The sequence below is a fragment of the Homalodisca vitripennis genome, chromosome X, assembly GCF_021130785.1.
Source record: "Homalodisca vitripennis isolate AUS2020 chromosome X, UT_GWSS_2.1, whole genome shotgun sequence".
Lineage (NCBI taxonomy): Eukaryota > Metazoa > Arthropoda > Insecta > Hemiptera > Cicadellidae > Homalodisca > Homalodisca vitripennis.
This window is the reverse complement of record NC_060215.1, coordinates 27,729,622-27,751,738: the sequence shown is the minus strand read 5'-3', so window position 1 is coordinate 27,751,738 and position 22,117 is coordinate 27,729,622. Positions and strand designations below refer to the sequence as shown.

At 35.3% G+C, this 22,117-nt stretch overlaps 1 protein-coding gene across 1 annotated transcript in view; it reads right to left on the bottom strand.

Annotated features, from left to right (window-relative positions):
- LOC124368836 (Golgi SNAP receptor complex member 1) overlaps positions 1-22,117 on the bottom strand; it is a 53,587-nt gene that overhangs the window by 4,836 nt on the left and 26,634 nt on the right. Inside the window, 3 exon segments of the mRNA XM_046826258.1 lie at positions 6,447-6,494; positions 6,496-6,519; positions 12,888-13,081. Of these exon segments, the coding sequence (XP_046682214.1) occupies positions 6,447-6,494; positions 6,496-6,519; positions 12,888-13,081 (266 nt within the window).

Sequence of the window (22,117 nt, the reverse complement as noted above, 5' to 3'; positions counted from 1 at the left end):
GTACTGACGAACAAACAACGTAACAGAAATGACGGTGTTATCATTTACTTCAACAAACGTTTATCAGCTACTACCTCACAAGTTAACACTTGGGGACGTTTACGGCATTAACTTAGAATTTAATTACTGCAAACAAAACCTTTTACATACTTGCCCTATATCGTACCTTTGACAGTGACTTGGAATTTTTCTTATCTGAACTAGAAAATTATTGTAATCGCTTAGATAAGAGCAAGATGGGGAATAATTCTAGGTGGACATCAACATCGATTTACTTTAAAAATACTCCAACATGTGACAGATACTTAAACTGCTTACTGGGATCGGGATTTGTCCAATGTATAGATAAACCAACTAGAGTTACTAATAACTGCTCGTCATGTCTGGATCACATATTTTTTACGTTACTATGACATGAACAATGTACAATCAGCTGTGCTCCAGACTGGCGTGAGTGACCACTACAGTACTGGCCTGACTATCACTGCCACTGCCACATCGCCTCACAATGACAACCCTACTGACGAATTCACTACACAATACTACACTGATAAAGCATCTGCTCGGCCGTAATCTCGCTCACTTGAGCTGGGAACCTGTTTTGAGTTGCCAGGATATCACAACATGCGCTAAAAAATTTGAAAATACAATATCTCATCTTATTAAAGCTTCGTCAAAACCTGTAATTAACTATTCCACACGCTCAAAAAAATTAAAACCTTGGATTACATCCGATTTGGTCAAATTAATTTCGCATTAGAGACAAAGTAAGTAAAAAATTAAAAAAACAACCTTTTAATCATGATCTCTATCAATCTTTTCGTACATTAAGACACAATTTTAAGCAAATCTCTTAAACAATCTAAAAAGCAATATTACAGAACTAAACTTGAAAATTATCAAAACAATCCCAAAATGTTCTGGTCTATCGTAAATGAGCTCGCAGGTAAAATTAAGAAGAGAGATTCCTTTCCGATCCCAAAAAAATGTTACCAGATACTCCGTATATAGCTCACGGTTTGTGTAAAAAAGTAGCTAATGATTTTAATTCCTTTTTCTCCGCGGTTGGACACAGTCTGGCTAGTGCCATCGACTCGAGTGGGGACCCAGTTTTGAGTGATGCGGATTACAGACAGAACACCGTGTTCACATTGACCACTGTTACTGAACTTGATGTAATACGGCACGTGAACTGGACTGCGTGGGGGATCCGCCCCCGGACGTGATGGTGTCTCGGCTGACGTGTTAAAGGGCAATGTTTATGTCTTCTCTAAGCCCCTTCAGCATTTAATAAATCTAAAGTATTTCTTCCGGTATTTTCCCGGATATCTTTAAAATCGCTAAGGTCATTCCACTGCATAAAGGAGATAGCTTCTTAGATAAAAATAATTTCCGCCCCATCAGCCTTTTGAGTGTATTCTCCAAGATCCTTGAGCGTATAATTAAAGAACAATTAGTTGCCTATCTTTCTAACAACCAAATCTTGTGTGAGTGTCAGTATGGGTTCAGAAAGGATAGGAAACATTTCTGATGCTCTTTTTGATGTCAACAGACAAATCAATGATGCTATATCTAAGAACCTGCGCATTATTTTAATATTTCTTGATTTGAGGAAAGGCCTTTGATAGCATTGATAGAAATAGGTTGCTCCTTAAATTGGAGGCCACTGGAGTTCGGGGTAATGCACTTTCATGGTTCTCGACCTACCTCACAAGTAGGCTGCAGACCGTGTCTGTCTGTGGGGACCGAGAGTGACGCGCTTCCGGTGGACTACGGGGTGGTTCAGGGCAGTACGCTGGGCCCAATTCTGTTTTTGATTTATATTAACAATATCTCTAAATTGAACTTAAATGGCAATCCTGTTTTATTTGCAGATGATAGCTTAATTTTAATAAAAGGTAGCGACTGGGTTGATGCCCGTTCTAACGCTCTACATGACCTCATGGTCTTAAAAAAATGGGTTTGACCAAAATATCCTTTCATTAAATACATCAAAGACTAAGTTTATGCCCATCTCTCTCCGGAGACCACAGACTATGCCCTCGGCGACCTCGTGGTACATAATTGTGGGCAGTTACAACAATGAACTTTGTTCTTGTGAAACTATTGAAAAATGTATCGTCTTATAAATATTTGGGTGTATTCTTTGATAAGCGCTTAAAATGGTCTGTACATGTTGAATATGTAAAAAAGAGAGCAAGGAAATATATATTTGCGTTTAAACAATTAAGTGAAATTTTAAATGAAAAAGAAATTAAACTTGCTTATTTCGCCTATGCCCAATCGTTGTTCTCGTTTGGAATAATAGCCTGGGGTGGAGCGTATAAAACTCTTTTTGCAACCTCTGCAAGTGGTTTCAGAAGGCAATCTTAAAAGCGGTTTCAAAAATCTAGGAGATATCCTACTGACACTTTATATCAAGAAACTGCCATTCTATCAATTCGAAAAATATTCATTAAAACACTCCTCGTTCATATTTATAAACATTTTTTATACAATTTTCTCTACAACTTCGCATTCTCATAACACACGATACTCACGGAATATTGGTGTCTCATCTATGCAAATCAGTAAATCCTTTCTCATCTACAAATTCTCTTTATATATCCCATATTCTGTATAGAAATATCTGTAAATACTTTCCTGACAACCAAATATTCAACTCACCGTCGATATATACATGCAAGAAACGCTCGAATGAATGGCTGTATGCTATCAGCGCAGAAGAGGCCGAGGCAATTATCACGGCTGACTACAGACGGACCTGACTTTTGACCCTGCCTCCCTCCTCTTAAATGCCACTTCAACAGCACTGATGTGCCTCTATGGTTTTTTCCTATTTTATACATTTATTTTTTATTTCATAACATTTCGGCAAGAAAATCTGCTAGTAATAGGTTAGGTTGTTCTGCGTGTTGACCTTTTTATCTTGAAAATACACCATTCCTTAATTGTTTTTCATCTCAGTAAATCTTTCCTTTAAACTATTGGTAGTATGTACGCTGATAAATTTCAATACCGTAATACGTAAATACGGTTTTTTTTTTGGCGCGCGAGTGTGTGTGTGTGTGTGTGTGTGTGTGTGTGTGTGTGTGTGTGTGTGTGGGTGTGTTGTGAGTGTGTGTTTTGTGTTGATGTTATATATGATAATTAATCACCCGATTCAATTCGTCCACAATCTCCAGGAAAGCAACTCGAGCCTACGCACAGGCTTTCTGCCCATGTAGGCTCATTTCCTAGGCCACTTTAATTTGATGAGTGTAATATTTTCATGTTTAATGTTTTTTAAGTACACATTTAAATATTATAGTAACAAGATAATATAGATTTGATAGTAAATGTGCTAGCATGTAAATATTTTTTGGGAAATAAATTATGATTTGATTTGATTTTGATTTTGACTTTTTCATAACATGTAAATTCAAATTCTTCAAAAACTACTTTGGAAATTCAATGTTGAGTATTTATGAAAGCCAAGTTAGGATTCTAAAAACTTTTAAATCTAGTAATTTTCAAATATTAAGTGTGATTTGAAGGGATGCAATTACCATGTTAATTATCTTATTTTTTAATAATTTAGTGACTTACTTCTCACTGAAACTTACTACAGACCAGTAACATCAATAATATTCTTGATATATTCCACATCTACAAATATCCCGAAAATAGGAAGATAAACTATTAAAAATGAAACAATTTCAAAATATAGTCTTCTATATGATATTTAAATGTGAAAACTCATATTATACATATAGCAAAACAAAAACTGCAACCATTACTTCTCGAGTACTTTGAGATACGACAATGATCGGACTTCATTCTTTAAATATTTTTTATGCCTAAACAAGAAGGAACAAATACAAAGGAGGCTTGCTTTTGAGCGTGAGACAGAAGGAAGCAGCAGAAGCTGTGTCAGAAGTGATTTAATTAAAATATCAGGAATGGCTAGAGCCACTTTATTTTCAAGTCACTTCACTTCAACAGTGGCACTCACAACGTCGGAACAAACTGTTCCCCCTTGTACTGTTCAATACAACACAGTAAAACTATTGATTATCTATGGAATTAACCAACATGGTTGATATCAGTAATTCCAAAAGGTTCATAAGTAATTTACTACTACCGCAGATAAGTAAATTTCACAGATAATCTACAAAACTTCCAATAGCGGCTAAAAACAGTGACTAACTTGATTTAATTCAATTAATAAGTAGAGGTCTAATTAACTGAGCGAAATGGGACGGAGAAACCTGTTGTACCTGGGATACGGAGAAACTCCGATAATACAGAGATTACAAGAAAATACGAGGGTCATTCAATAATTAAAGAGACAAACTGGTCTGGAGAAAACACTGTTAGTAAGGCAAGTTTGGTACTTTTATGGCCTTTAGTTGGCATCACTGGGAAAAGCCCTGATCAGCTGATGTATCAATACTGTTCTGTTTATAACCTCAAAAATACATTTAAATATGGCGTGTCCGAATAAAAAAAATTCCACATTAACTGAACAAAGTACTGTTATTAATTTTTTATTTGTTGAAGGCCAGAAACCAGTCAATATGTACTGTGATGTCTTAAGTTTATGGTGAAGGTTGTATGAATCATGCAAATTTTTACAAATGGTTAGAGCGGTTTCAGAGTCGCACCTCAGTAACTGACGAACACCGTTCTGGCCGACCAGTTGCAATTTCAACTCCCTCACTTGACAGTCGAATTAATGACATTATTCGTGTGACTTTGGAAATGATAGTTGATAAGGTTCAAGGTAGTATTGGTACATTTCATAATAATATCTGTATGAAGCTGAAGTACCGCAAAAGATGTGAAAGAACGTGGGAAGAGATTCTAGGACAACATGGGCATGAAAATATTTGTTCAAAAATCAATGTAAAGTTATCTGCAACCAGAATAAAAACAACTTGTAGCCCAAGTGCATACATGCAACAAGTGCAAAAATGTTCAAGGGGATTATGTTAAAAAGTAGAAAAAATATTGGTTTGTTTAAAGTAAACGGTTTCTTCTCAAGACCAGTTTGTCTCTTTAATTGTTGAATGACCCTTGTATTCACAGAAAAACTCAATACTGATTAATGAAAATGGTTTATATATATACAATAAATTATGTGAGTATTACTCAGCTGCAACCAATAGGAGCTTTCTTACTCTGTAACATGTTAGATCGAACTAACAACAGCCAATAGAGTCATGCAAACGGTACATCAATGACAGACCTGGTATCTTTAGGGTAATTTTTAAGGTTTATGAAGCATTTTTAACATAAGCGGTTTTTTAATCATAATAGCTGAACATTTATTGACAGCTGTGCCATAGGGTTAAACAATTGCTATTTTGTATTGGATAAACGTTTTCTGAATCACTGTATGAAAATAGAACTTTGAGTACTTACACAAAGTACTCCATTTTCTGACAGAGTGATTCTTGAAGCGTTAATCCTGTATAAAATCCCGACCATTTAAAGGTTAAGTGCTGATCTTATTTAAACAGTCTCCATTTTGTAAGGAATAAAGCTTATGATGTGAGGTTTGCGGCATTATGTTCTAATAACTCTTAATTATATACATATTGACTTAGGCTTGCATTTAAGATTTTCAGACACTCTTCATGGGTCGTCCTCCAATGTAAGTATAAAGGTGACTTCGGAACTACCACCAACAGCTGGGCAGGCGGGCTGCTTGCAAGGACAGGATCGCTCAGCATTCACCTATCCAAGCAGCAGCCACGCTCGACGTTGCTTAAATCGGTTATCTTGCGATAACCGTTGTACCCGTTACACTGCGCCATTGACAAAGCGTGTGATGTTTATTGCATAAAAAAATAGTTAAGACAGTCATGTAAAATGTGCAAAGTTTGTATATATTATCTGTTTAGAAAATATTAACATGTTTTCAGGAATTTTACATGTATATTTTTGAGAAACACTATTATTTTCATTATTCATAATGAGATAGATTCATCTTTCATTTCTATGCAAACATGCCATTTTACATTATACTGAATATAGCAATGAGAGTTACCCTGTAATAGTCAAAACAACAACAATTACATATTTAAACAGTTATGCCCGCCAAAAACATTAAATGTATGATGGTTATGATTAGGAAGAGTTCACAGCCTGTTTAGTGCTGCTATCTAGTAGACAACAGTACAACTATGTAGTCAAAAGTTCACGACAAGACTGTCCCATCATGACATGATTGTAATACAGATATTTCAGACAATTGACACTCGTCTTAGTTTGCTACGGTGTAAAATAAATTGAGGATTAAATAATCTTTTTCTGGATTAAAGTCAGATACGTTTTGAACACACCCTAGATGTACAATGTTTTAATTTTTGCTATTCATAGAATAAACAAGAAAACTGTACATCTCAGATAAACAAGAAAATATTATACCTTACTTAAAGCAAACAAAACTGAGTACTTACTTCCTAATATGTTTATTTTCTTTCATGTACAAATCCATACGCCGGTTTAAGTCCATTTGAATTCTTGTATGAACTGAAAAATAGAGTTTGCATTAACATTCATATAGATTTATGCAAAATAAACTGATTACACTGCACAATTCCACTATTATTATTCAAATTAAATTTCAGAGCTTTCTGCACTTAAAAAACATCACTCTTGCAGAACCTTTAACACAAAACAAAAAATTGTATACTTATTATTCCTTTATACTCCTTCTGTACATTTATTTTACATGATATAGAGATGTGTTGATTTCAATAAATGCTACGTTCCATAATCTGATGTCCTAACAAAATTAACAACGTTAGTTGTGTTAAAATCGTAGCCTTTCAGATAACTTCCCGGGATGCATAAAAATTGAAAAACAGTTTTGATCACTCCACGTGAAAATATTGTTGACAGTTAAAGTAGGAAATTTAGTCAATTTTGTAATCAGGCCCAAATAAACAGCTGAAGATAAATGTAGAGTGATATCTGCTTTATTAATAGAAAAAAATCAATTTGGTTGAGAAAAAAAATATTAAACTTTATGTAATTTTTTTACATTATGTTCAATTCAAAAATATAATTTTCTACTTTAAATATTTGTAGTTTCACGTTGTGATACAACAATTCTAATTTTTCTACCCTCAGGGAAGTTATCTTAATGTGCTGAGAATTTTACATAAAAATATTTTCCAAACCTAAAATTAATTGTACCACCTGTGATAGTGTGGACTTAGGGACTTTCTACCTACCTACCTGTGTATGAAGAAGTTTACTTCTAGTTGCTACACTTCCTCAATTAAAGAGACAATTCAGGGTAATTCGAAAGAACTACTAAAGAAACATTGGTAAAGCTTATACAGCAATGTGTATTCCAGTATAGTACATTATATACACCGGTCTTGTTAGTCTTCTGGAGATTTTAGTAGAGAGTAGAAGACTAGGGAGGGTGGAGATAGGAAAGTTTGGTGGTGAGAGTATATCTCAGGTTAAAATTACAACCCACACTTGATCCAACGGTTCATTGGTAGGATGATCAGATGTTTTTTATTTGAGATTGTTACATTCTGTAGAGGGATTGCTATTGTGAAGCAGCAATCTTGAGTGCTCCACTGAGTGTACCAACATGTATAAAAAACTGGTTCATCTTTATATAAGAACTATCCAGAAAATAAAGAATATTTGGTATAGATCAGACATATAAAATATATCAAAACTGAAGCATATTTTGCAAATAAAGCAAAATTTAACCCTTTTCTACATAATGGCCATGGTTGTTAGTGAAATTAATCATAACAATACAAAAGTTTTTTAGAATCAGAACAAGAATGCCATCATTATATTCATATCCCACCAATGACTGAAGCTATGAAATCACTGCACCCTCAGTGCTTCATCATTTTGGATGTGTTTTTTCACATATATCATTTTAGTTTTTTGAAATAGGTGAAAGCCACTAGGCACCAGTTTAGTCAAAGACTCCTGTTGTGTTGTGGCACCTGTATGAGCACAAATGACACAGCATAAACTGCAGTACTGTATAAACACAATCCCTACAAGAAATATTGTATATTGTGTTTTTGATTACCTATAAATCTCAAAATGTCAATGTTTTCAGCATTCTAAAACCGATACTAAACTTGTAAAATCAACACATCTCAAAAATTATAGATTCATGTCATAGAAAGCTAAAATTGTATGTTGCAGGTCAAAGGTGACAAGAGGTCTGAAGCAATGAGCAGGTTTTAAAAAAAAACCGAAGAGTGAAATTTTTAACTCTAGCACTAAGCATGGGCTCAGATTTTTCCTCACTTTGTTGCTTAAAAAATATAAAGCTCAAAGTTGTTACAAAGAAAACGCTAAGAGTAAATTGTTTTGGTGCAAAATTTAACAATGCACATATAAAAAAAGATATTACTGCAGTGGATATTTATGGAATTCTACATCATAAATATTCCAATGCCAAGTGAGTTACACTAAGGTACCGTAAAATATGCAAGAAAAAACTGAGACTTGTTATTGTAGTGTCAAAAATTATAAACGTAATCCGCAGAATTGATTTTTGAGATTCCTAAGTGAGATGAATACTGTTTATTGGGTCAGTGGCTTTGATGAATAATTAAGAGTGATTAAATTTTCTATTTGGAGTGACCAGTCCATTGCTAGGATTCTTTTGGCTGGTACTTAAATTGAGTAAAGAACTTGACACCATAAATGGATTGTTTAAAGCTTGCACAATGAAAAATGTAGATCATCAAGCTTTTTATACGAGTAACAATGTGAGTAGTCAATGAGTCACTACCAATCTAAACGCAATACTCAATAAAGTTATGTTTTGCCATATAAAAAATCTTTTAACAAATTTTTCAATTTTTCAATAAAAATACTTAATTTATATTATTATGTTCGTTCTGCATGTGCAATCCATATTGCAATAAACAATAATCCATAACAGGTGGAAATCAGTGAAATTAAAGTTGTTTTTGCTAATAAGAGCAAGTGAGATATCACATAAAACACTTTTTAAGAGACTCAGATCAAATAAACATTTCAAACAAAAAGCTAAGCAAACCAGACCAGTGCGAAAGTATATACAACTTCATATGTAATAAGAACAGCAGAGAAGAAAGCAGATTGAAAATGTGGCAAAATATAGATTCAACATCGGATTATAATTAAAGGCGGCATTGGCTTTTTTCACACACAAATTACTGTCAATACAACACTTGTGCTTCACCTGAATTTTCCAGTGCCGTTAGTAAATCTGTCAAGAACATTATAACTCAAGAGTTCTGATGAGGACCTCAGACCACCATGTTGCTGCCCTCTAAACAGTCAGTTCATCAGTTTGCTGTCATTTATCCTAAACTTCAAACAAACTTGGTTGACCAAACACTCCTTATTGGTTCTACTAATGATAACTGTAATTTTCTTGGATATCTGTCAGTTGCATATTTAAGATTTAATGGCAGTTGCATATCTAAAACCCCGGATCCGCCCATTCAATAATAATACTAGAATTACACTACTGTAATTTTAAGAATTTATATTAAAAATCAATTTAAGAATACACTAAAATGTATAAAATACTAAATTCTAAAATTGCTGTGAAGTTTGGCATGTTCAGGGTTTGTCCATAAAGAAATGAGTCTGGGTCTGGTAAAAAAAAAACATGCTATAAATGCATACAACTAGCCATGCTACAATGGCTCCATGGAAGTTAGCTATCATCACCTCATTCAGAGACTCTCTGACAGCCACTTTTATGTCTGCCGGACTCACATCGGGACTGTATGATGGCTACTGCAAAGTTGGCTGAGCCAGGTAGGCAGTCACAACGATGTCTTGTTGGTTCCGTTCGTCAATCCTCAAGTTCCAACTTTCAAACATGGGTTTATGTTCCAGCTTCCATTGTTTGGATGGAGATATTTTTATGGATGAAATGGATTAAAAAGGAGGCTTACCCTATAAAAGGAGTCCTGAAGTTTTACACAGATGGTTCACACCTTGACTCTAGGGCGGGATACAGAATATACAGACCAGGAGTTAACATAGCAGTGCCCCTGGGAAAACATGCCACGGTCTTCCAAGCGGAAGTCACGGCAATAGAATCATGCGCCAGAAGACTCATACAAATGAGGACAAAAGGAGCAAAATACTTGATACTATCTGATAGCCAGGCTGCACTGAAGGCACTTGATACCTGTTCGTTTTGACTCGAGAGCAGTCTGGGAATGTAAGAATGCTCTGGCGGAGCTGGTTACGAATAACAGAGTAACACTCGGTTAGGTGCCGGGCCATGAGGGCATTCATGGAAATGAAATAGCAGACATCCTCGTCAAAAAGGGAACAGAGTCCATAATAGAGGGGCCTGAGCCAGGTTGCGGGATAGCTTTCTCCAACAGCAAAGCACTTATAAAAGATTGAGAAAAGAAGATATGAATAATTAATTGGAGTAGAGCCTCAGGATTAAGACAATCTAAAATGTTTATCTCTCCTTATGCTAAAGGGTGGGGAGCTCTCCTAGATCAGAGTAAGGAGGATATAAGACTGATATTAGAGATGTTGACAGGACATGGCCCCCTAAGCAAACACATTATGAGGGTGGTCCTCAGCCAGACTGACGAATGTAGACTCTGCGGAGAAGAGGAGGAATCAGCAGAGTATATTTGGTTAATTGTCCTGCCATTTAAAAAATTCTGAAAAGATTCCTGGGAGCATATCTCCTCAGTCAGTCACAGGGATATCAGAGAACAGGAGCCCTCAAATCTGATCAGCTTCTGTAAAAGCCCCAGATTCTGAGGACACAAATAATATAAGTAAGGGAGGCGCAACTGTCTTTTTTAGGACTAAGCACGGGGACTAACCGTCTTTTTTCCCTCAGGATGAAAAAAAAACTTCCATTGTTCATATACTCAAGCAATATTCCAAGTCCACATGTTTTACTTTGGCCACATTTAAGTCCTAACCAATTGCTGAAGGTCATCGAGATTGATCCATGCCTTTAACACTTATTCATTGTGCTATAATTCCGTTAGCAGACAAAATCCAGATAATACCCGGCTAGCATACTACGTCATATTTTGATTTTTGAAACATCTTATATTTTATTATGATGCCAAAACTTTCATGTAATATATTTTTTCACGTGTCAAATAATAGATATGCAGTAAAAAGTTTTATTTTTACTTCAAACTTATGTAGTTAGTTTTATTCTCTGATTCTTAACAAGAAAAATTACGTATAACAAATTATACATCCTGTAAACCTATAAAAATCAGCACACATTTTCAGAGTTTTTGATAGATAATTCCATTTTTATAACTTTATAATCAGCTAAACATGTCCATGTAGTTTTTAAATTAAACAATCCAGTTCATGGAAAAAATCTTCTAATATGAAATTTTTTAGTGCCACTGACTTCTAAAATATTGCCATGAAAAACTTTTTTGTTTGTTACCAGCTCTATTACTGAAATAATAAATTAAATAATTTACTTGTTTGTGCATTATTTTACATCAATTTGATAGTATTGAAGCCTATAAAATGCACTATCATAATTTATTGTTTCATACATTAGAACTGTTCATACTTTTATTTTACATTAACCATTTTATTAAAATGCTATTTACTGTTTACACAAAGTTTTACAGGCTCACACAAGTAAAGAAACAGGCTTTAACTGTGCACGTGGTGTTAATATAAAAATATTTAAACACACAAATTAATAAAAGTATTACTTATGAATAGCCTTACAAATACACACTACTTTTTTAGTACTATAGGAAATAAGACCACTCAATTTTATGATTTTTAACTATCTCACTTTGGTAAAAAGGGGTTTAATCTTTGCCTTGCTGTGTCCACACTTGTTTCCATCGATAATCAGAATGCCATCTATTTTATCTTTAATGCTGCCAAATGTATTATATTTTCAACGGTAGAAATAAGCTTTTTTGCTTATTTATATATATTTAATATATTAAGTATCAAACACCTAAATAAAGATATATTTTGTGTCAATTTCATTTTTATTGGAATGGCCATATTACTGGATGCTTTCTAATATTTCCCCGTTGTTTTAATAGCGAATCGTCGATATAATAATTTATAATTCATTGCAATTCAGTTCAAAAACAAAGCACCTTATAATTAACATAATAAAATGTAGTAGTTTGTTGTAACATACTGAGCAACTAAAAAAATGAAAGCTTGTCAAGTAAACCACAACTACGGTATACTGGTGGAAACAAAATATTTTAGAAATAGTAAAAATGTCCTCAATATGAAACAGTGCTGAACAGCCAGATTGTTAAATTCTAACAGTGAATCTAAATAGTAAAGAATATGACTATGATGGAGTTGGCAGAAAATAGACCTTTTCAAGCTTTAGACCAGTCCACCGTGTGGATAATTCAAGCTCTAGGGATGTCAGCATTTATTATACAAATATTTGCAGTTTACACACGTTATCTGTTCGAGTTGTGAAGACAGCACAGACTTGAAAATTCAAACGTAAGAGAAAAATATGTACTACGACTATTTGGAATGTAATCACTGCCTTTTTTGAATTGTTAATTGTCTGTAGTCTGTAACACAGACTGAAACTTCTTCATGATGGCATTTAAACTCTTTAATATTGTTAAAGCTACATTCACCTTAAAAATTCAGTATGCACTGTAATAGTTCAGTTGGTTGCTTATAAAGGTAAAAAATGTCGGCTAATTTTATTTCCAGCTGCCGATCTATACCGATATTTAAAATATTAAGACTGCATAAATAACAGTTTTTGCGAAAAACACCAATATCCATAATGAAAAAGAACTTATAGGCCATCTATTCGTGATGACCATGGTAGCTAATCAGAAGATAAGGCAATTTTGTTATAAATAAATACTTAAACAAGTACTTACTCAATATCTTTTTTAACGCTGTGTAACAGATTCTCCCGTTCCCGTCGAGCTCTGTAGTTTTGTTGTGTCTTGCGAAACTCCTGTGTGTAATCCTGCAAAATGTCTCTATGTCTCTGCAGAGTGTGTAGCATTGCAGGGCCGTTCCCTGCCTCACTAGATGCGATCTCTCCCAGTTTCTCATTGACAGTTGTAAGCTGCAACAACAATCACACATCATAATCCCTCTGCAATTAGCATAAAATGTCTCCTTCCAATCTTAATAGAAACAATCAATTCCAGCTTCCTGACAGTTGTTAGTTATGATAGTTCTTATTGGATGTATTCTTGCAGAAAGACAGTTTCTTCAGACTGGCAACCTCTTCCGGTCTCTCGTTCATAGTTGTTAGTAATAGCAACTCATATTGGATGTAGTCTTGCAGAAAGATTGGCAATCTCTCTGGGCTTTTCATTAACAGTTGTGAGGAGCTACAACTCCATGATCATTTAATTTCATCAACTGCACCTGGTGCAGTAATGATGTACTAAGTTTTATTGGTTTACCTGCATTCGTTCAGGAATTATCAAGCCCGTGCAGGACTTTTTTTACACCCTGTAAAGTAAGTTCTTATTCTATCTTACAAGAATTAGATAAAACTATTGAGTTCTGAACATGTAGAACTCAATACACATGTGTGTGTTGTCTCCTGTAGGCTAAGCAAGACAAGAGATTGTTTCCCCGCATTAGCAGTAAGAATGTACAACTGCCTCCCTCAACATCTTAAAGCTCTTGAGAGCAGGGACTTTGAATGCAGGCTTAGGAAGTGGTCCCTGGCCAACCCTCTCTACTCAATCAGAGATTTTTTCGAGAACACAAGCAACATAGCCTAGCCTTGCCGCCACTTGCATTTGTAAATAGTAAAATTTAGTTAGTTATTTATTTTATTGTGACGCTTTCAATCCAGCAACGCTGGTCAATGAAGAAGACATCAGGTATCAGGTATCAGGTAGGCCCAAGGCCCAAATAAATTAGCAGTGTATCATGACATACCCCTTCAAACACTTTACTCACATCCTAGGATGTAACTAAGGTGTAAGGTGTAGACTTGGTTCCATCCCGGTACATCCTCAGATAGTTCATTAGACCATGATACCTAACTGTGACGTGATCGTAAATTACAAGGTACAAAGCAAACAGGTGGTGTTGCCACCTATAATAAAGAGAATACAGAAACCTAGAATACCTAGACTATCTCTATATTACCTAGAATATAGAGATATATTCTTGTGTAATTCATGAGTCAGCATTTCCTGCCACAGGGTGTAGAACCTGGTATAAAATATGTTTGTGTTGTCAAAAGTAGCTAGGCTTGGGTTGTGCGTGGTGTAGAGGCCACCTTGTATTATTAATCACACCCGCTCAGATCCTCTTTTTCATGTCTTGGTTTTTGACCTCATACAGGAAATCGACCCTGTCACTTCAAATTCAAATATATATATATACCTACCTGACTCTATTCAGTTCACCACTTAACCACCATATTTACTGTTAGATGGATGAAAACAATCCAACAACACCAGCAAACCACATTCAACAATAATAATTCTTATGTACACAATATTTCCGAATTGTTTCCTGTTAACAGACTTCTACATAATTTATTGGTAACGTGAACAAATCAGTGCCTCTGCAGCAGCATCACCCACGTTGAGCAACCACTGGCCCACCCTATACGCTTGTATTTGGCTACACTTCCACCCTCTGCCTCTAATATGTGCTCTGGTAGATTTTTTATAAAGCACATGAGGTGGTGATGGTGGTGGTGGTATGAGGTTGAGTGGTAGAGAGGGCTTGATAGCCCTAACTCCGCCTCTTTAATAAAGGCATTTTTCATTTCATTTCATGAGCTATGTAAAAAGAGTTAAATTTTTCTATGGAACAATTTGGTCTTGGTATCTGATATCCAAACTGTATTCTATTTCTGGTAGTATAGTTGTAGTGAAGCGCTATAAAGATAAGAGCTTTGTATTTTTGTATATGCAGTAAAAGAGATTTTATATATAATTGCCTTACTTAAAACAGGAAACTCATTATATAAAAGATTAGAACGATATCTGCGGCTTCTCCTCAAAATGATCCTTGTTATACTTCTCTGTGTGACTGCAAGTGGTTCTAATACAGCAGACGACACTCCTCTCCACACGAGAATACCATACTACAGAACCAACTGCACGTAGGCAAAATAAACTGACCTAAAGCGATCCCTACTCAATACCCCGCTAAGCTGATTACATGTAAACAACAATTTTCTAATTTTTTCTTGACATACTAGATATGAAGTATCCAATTCTATTTACTATGGAAAATTATTCCCAAATAGTTGTATTGGTCCACACGACCAATGATACCACAACCGCAAGACTTGGAGTAAGGATCACCGCAGGAGTGCAGTCTGAGGCATATCTGACCCGGATTACAATCTATTCTAGAACCAAATGGTAAATATTTAGTTTTTGTTAAGTTAATAGTCAGAATATTATGATCACACCACCATTTTTTTTACTTCTGACAGATCTAAGAAAGCTTGCTCAAATGCCTCCTCCCACGTGCAGCCAGATGACACCACAGCCGTGTCATCAGCAAACAAAAACAACTTACTATTTATGTCAATGTTCGTTATATTATTTATATAGACTAAAAACAACAATGGTCCAAGTGTACTTCCCTGTACCACACTGCAGGGCCGGATCCAGGGAGGGGCAGGGGGGGCATGTGACCCGGGCGCCGAGTTAGGGGGGGGGGCGCCGCGCCGGGCGCCAAATGATGGGATGAGGCCACCATAAAAAAAAACATTTACCATTTCTACTGTCAAGTGTCAATAGCACAATATAGTCTACGTACATACAATTTCTTACTTCAGTAAACTATATTTGCGCAAACCAAAAGAACATAGGCCTAGTAAGAAATATCTTTAAAAGCGGCAGGGTATTTTCATAACTAAGGCTGTGGGTTTGGCAACATTGTCTACGGCTTGACTAGGACTAGAAAGCGCAAGCGCAAGTCTCCCGCTCCCGCCCCTGACTAGTGACTCGTGAGTGTTCCCGCTTGACGTGAGCGTGAACTTTGATGAGTTTTAGGTTAGATTTCATGTCGTAGTTTGTATGAATATTCTACCTGTGACTAAAATAGATCAACATGTCGAAAAAACCATCAGGGTGTTTCCCACAGAAAGAAAGCTAAAGCAAGACAACAAGAGGCCGCGAAATCGTCAACTTTAATGTCATCATGGTTGCAAAATATCAAGGACCAAGGTAACTAATTTTTTGTTGTATTTTAATTTGTTAAGATTCATTTTGAGTACAAAACAGTTATAGGCTATAGCGGCATAATAACAACAAACTTCAGTTTTAATGTTAAAAATAGTGGTTATAGATCATTAATTGTAAATATAGTTTTAGTTTATAGATATTTTTATAGATTCGTTGCTGAATGAAAATCCTCTCCCGTTCACATTCGTTGGCCGACGCCCACCCACACCTTGCGTAGCATAAACACATTTAAATATTCAGAACTAAATACATTAAAAAACATATTCATAAAATGCTTCTTTCACTTACTTTCTATGCTATTATTAACGATAGTTTTAAAATACGGTAACATACGTACTAAAATGTTAACAATACATTGATTGTAATAATATCCCCTTGGCCCTTACTACTAAAACAATTAATATATCGAATAGGCTGTAGGCTAGTACTGTAATAGTATCCCAATTAAGATAGCATGTTTTTTTTAGCATTATTGGCACTATTTAACAACATTATATTTTTGTAACGTTTTAGTTAGGCCTACATGATTTATAAAACGTTACACAATGTAATAATTTTGTTTATGTTGTACATGTAACCTACTTAAAAAATTAAAATGTTTGGTCATGTGTGCATTTATGTCTGTTGCTTACAGACGAAGCCGAACCTGAAGCAACGAGAAATAAACCGTCTGTTCAAAGGATGCGGTGGGAGAAGAAAACGCTGGAGAAGATCTCATGGACGTTTGTGCAGAGAAAAGAAGACAACAATGACTTTATTTGTGAAAAACCACATACTTCGCATGCTACTGATTTTTTGGGCCTCTTCTACGTCATTTCAAGAAGCCGTTTCAGTTTCAGACTCAAAAGGGCCTAACCATGAAGAACAGGAGAGTGAATGTGAGTACAATTTCAATTTAATGACCCTGGAACTTGGCCATCTCAGCTTAGTGACAAACAAAGATGTTACATCATACAAAGGAGATGTGAAAACGATGATCATAATCCTGATTTGAGTAAAAGCGGTAGGGACGGCCGAAACCTTACAAAAGATTGGTTTTACAAACTTTTGAAAAATGGTTTCAAAAGGTCAAAAGATCTTATTGATCTATTTGGCTTACAGCAAGACAATGAATGCTTTGTACTGTGTTCCATGCAGGCTTTTTTGTCTTTTGAACACAGAACATGAATCAAACAATTTCGTTTTTTTAGCAAGAAAGGAGGGATTCACAAATTGGAAAAAACTCAGTGACAAATTGCCAGAACATGAAAACTCCCCAGTACCATAAGAAAACCTTTGTTTCATGGAAAGCATTAGAAACGTCACTTGGTAAAGGAGGGATCGACAAGGAGTTGCAGGATCAGATAAAAAAGGAGGAATCCCACTGGAGAGAAGTACTAACGCTGTATACTAGATGCTGTCTTATTTTTGGCAAAAACAGGGTAGTGCATTCAGAGGGACAAACGAAACTTGTAACGTTGCAGATCCAAATAGTGGAAAAAATTTCTCAACACTATAGATTTAATTTTCCCACTATAATGAGACCTTGCGTGAGCATATTGGTCGCCATAAGAAAGGGCAGCTCAGCTATTTTTCTCACACAGTACAAGATGAGTTTCTTGATTCTCATTGCAAATGCAATTAGAGAAGACATAATTCAGGACATAAAAAAAGCTAAATATTTTTCATTGATTTTCGACTGTACCCCTGATGTAAGTAAAAATGAACAAATGACTGAAGTCATTCGTTACATTAAATATACTGACGAAGGGCCAGAGGTATGTGAAAGCTTTTTAGATTTTTTTACTGTGAGTGAAAAAACAGGCGAGGGGCTTTTTGAAAGCATTGCTAAAAAAGCTCAAAGAAGATGTCTAGACTTGATGTTTTGCAGGGGCCAGTCGTATGACAACGGAGCAAACATGGCTGGGAAATACAAGGGTGTCCAGTCAAGGATTGTGCAAGAGAACAAACTGGCCTACTTTGTCCCATGCTCAGCCCATTCCTTAAAATTTAGTTGGGGTTCATTCAGCAGAGGCCTGTGTTGAAGCACAATCGTATTTTGGTATTATAAACAGCCTCTACAACTTCTTTCATGGCTCTACATCTAGGTGGGGAAGTTTTAAAACAACATGTTCCCCTTACGTTAAAATCAGACAGTAAAACAAGATGGTCAGCAAGGATTGATTCTGTGAAGGTTATTTATAAAACATATGGACAAAGTGCTCTCTTCTCTTGAAGACTTAACTACCCATGAGTTCTCATCTCCTGAAACAAGATCTAAAGCTAAATCGCTACTTAAAAAACATGAAAAGGTTTGAATATGTTATTATGACATGCTTTTGGTATTCAGTCCTCAAGAAAATTGATAGAGTTAGCAAGTTTCTACAAAGAGAGGACACAACAGTAGACAATGCTGCAAGAAACATACAAGGTCTTCTAAATGTATTATCTTCAAGTAGGGATTTAACTGTTTCAGAGGCAATTGATGAGGCAACATTTTAGCTAATAATATGGGCATAACAGCAGAGTACAAGGAAACAAGAAAGAGAAAGAAAAAGAAAATGACAGGAGACACACATGAAGATGATGGGCCAAATTTTACTGAAGAAGAAGAAGAGCTTTTCAAAAGATCACTTTTTCAAATATGTGATAGAATTATTAGTGAGCTAACTAACAGATATGATGCGTTAAAAATCGTTTGCTGATAAGTTTAATTTTTTGTGTGGGGATCAAATAAAAAAAATGGATGTTAAAACTTTGAAAAGTAAAGCAAAAGAATTAGCTACAACATATGCCAGTGACTTAAATGAAAAAAGAGCTTGTGAATGAAATAGAGAGTTTTAAATTTCATGCCTTAAATATGGAAGATGGATTGGAAGACGCAACAGCAGCATCTTTGCTCAAAATATTGCATAAGAGCAAGTTGAAAGAGGGTTATCCAAACATATATGTAGCTCTTAAAATCTTTTCTAAACGCTGCCAGTCTCTGGTAGCATCTGGAGAGAGAAGTTTCAGCAAATTGAAGCTTATAAAAACCTATTTAAGAAATTCTATGAAACAGCATAGACTAACTAATTTAAGCATTGTATCAATTGAACATGAAAGGGCTTCTTTGATTTATTTTGATCAGATAATTAACACATTTGCAGCAAAGAAGGCTCGGAAGATAAAGATTCTATAATTGTTAGTATTGTTTTTTTCTAAAACAATTGTATTGTTTTGGATTCATGTAAAATTGTAAAATAGACATTTCTATTTCATTAAAATAACACTTTCTTATTCAACCTAAGTTTTATTTTATTTCAACCCCATATACAAAGCATATAGTAGTAAAACTTATGGTAAATAGTTTGGTATCGGGGGGGGGGGCGCCAAAAGTCAAGCTTGCCCCCCCTAGAAGAAATGATAGATCCGGTCCTGCCACACTGTAGTCCACATTTTGTTGGGTACTCTTAGTTCCATGAATTGAAACAAATTGCTGACGATTATTGAAATCACTGACAAACCAATTGAACGATTTTTAGTCTGGCATATTCCAATTTTTGTAGCAGTTTTCGCCTATCTAAAGATCCAAAAGCTTTAGCAAGATCAAAAAAGGTGACTAGAACCAATCTCGTTTTTTAGAACCAATTTCAGAGGATATGAATTCAGCTATGTCATAAAGAGCATCTGATGTACTTTGACTATTACTGAGCCATATGGATTATTTGAAAGGAAATTTCCGCTCTCTAAATAATTCATCAATTGGACTTTGATACATTTTTCTAGAAGCTTCGATACAACAGCAAGCAAAGAGATCGGTCTAAAGTTATTCATTACTGATTTAACATCTGACTTATAAATGGGAACGACTTTGGCAACTTTAAACGCATTGGGGAATTCTCCTGTTCTGATACTATGGTTAATGGTATGATAAAGAGGTTCTGACAATGCTTGAATATTATCTTTAATTAATTTTGTTGGAATGTTATCCCATCCTGGTGAAGAGCTTCCTCTTAGACCAGCCACAATATTAAAAATGTCATACCGAGAAACCAGGCAGAAATCAAACTCAGTACTCGCGGCGTGGCCCACGTCGTCCACCACCGCAGGGTCACTGGGGTGCAAAGCTCCCACCAGCCTCGGTCCCACAGAGGCAAAGAAATTATTGAATGAATTACAGACATTCTCCACAGAGGGCGATGTATCAGAGCTTTCTGGATCACAAAATGCCTCAACAGGAAATCGCTCCTTATCAGATGTCCTACCAACCACCTCATTAACCACGGACCAGAACTTCTTCATATTACCTGCAGATTCAGCAATTTTATTATTATAATAAACAAATTTAGCTCGCTTTATGGTCGAATGTAACGTGTTACGGTACTGAATAAATTTATTTCACAGTTATATATTAAATAGCTCTTTTGTTATACGATTTACTGAGTTTATCCATATATTGAATAGAATTTAGCAAACCAATAGTTACCCAGGGTTTTTTGTGTTTATCTTTAGTCTTCTCGAATTATGATTAATCGACAACTGGTCGCGTTCCTCTATCTATACACCCCACGAAACCTGGATCGCTCAGTATATCCATGTACCGTTCTTCCTGTGAATTGGAATTAATATTAAGAATATCACAATTAATATCCTCTACTAAAAAAGTTTGTTTCTTCTGATAAGGGATAACCTTGATAGGTGACATCAATGTTGACTGCTTAAAGACTGACAACAAAAACAAACAACTTAATAATGTTTTGACCAGTCACAACATTCATAGATTGAATCTACCTCCTACTAGGATTACATCGAATACAAGGTCTTCAATTGACTGTGTTTGTACAAATCTACCACTTGAAGACGTAGAATAGAAAGTAAGGTATTTCACAGCGGCCTATCTGACCATACTGCACAACTTTGCACGTCACAAATAAGGACTTGTCAGGAAAACACCTATTACAGTGGAATGAGCCGAAACTATTCACAGAATAACCTTAGTATATTAAATGCTTTACTGCTACAAGAAAATTGGGATGAAGTGCACAATGCTTACACTGCAGAAGAAGCATATACTAAATTTATGTCAATAGTTTACCATGGCTCTCAATCAAGCATGTACATTAAAGAAAATTAGAAGGAAAAAGAAGGTGACAAATAAAACATTTTGTAGACCATCAGGTAAACTTGCTAAAGAAAAAACTTCCTTCAGAAACTTCTAGTATATGAGAAAAACAAATAATGAAGAAGATAAACGCAATCTAGCAAACGCTAAGAAAGAATATGACTTGAGACTGAGAAAATTAAGATAAGAGGCATCAGCCAGTTTCATAAATAGAGCAGAAAATAAATCTAAAGCCTTGTGGAAGATAATAAACGATGAAAGACAGACAAAAAATGTAATGCAACAAACACTCAAGCTTGAAATTGATGGACATGTAGAAGATAACCCCTATAAAATTGCAAACCATATGAAACCACTTCTTTACCAGCATCGCTGAGAGAACGCTGAAAAACAATTCTAAACCATCTATAGACCCACACACAACCTCGAACACCAGCCATGACTTACATAACTACCAACACGCAAGCCAAATAGAAATATACAAAATATTATAAAAAATCTCAAACAAAAAACTTCTGCAGCCACTGACAATATCTCCACAAAAATACTTAAACATTGTAAGGAATCACTAACGATCCCCCTCACAAAATATTATTAACAAATCATTGAGTCAAGGTCAATTTCCATCAGCCCTAAAACTTGCAAAAGTTTACCCAAAACATAAAAAGGGGAGTAAAAACCGAAGTTGGAAATTACAGGCTAATATCAATATTGCCAACTTTATCTAAAATCTTAGAAAAAAGTTGTCCTAAGAAGGCTTTTGGACCACTGTGAGAAGTTTAATGTATTAACTGAGAGACAACATGGTTTCATCAAGGGAAAATCAACCATGACCGCCCTG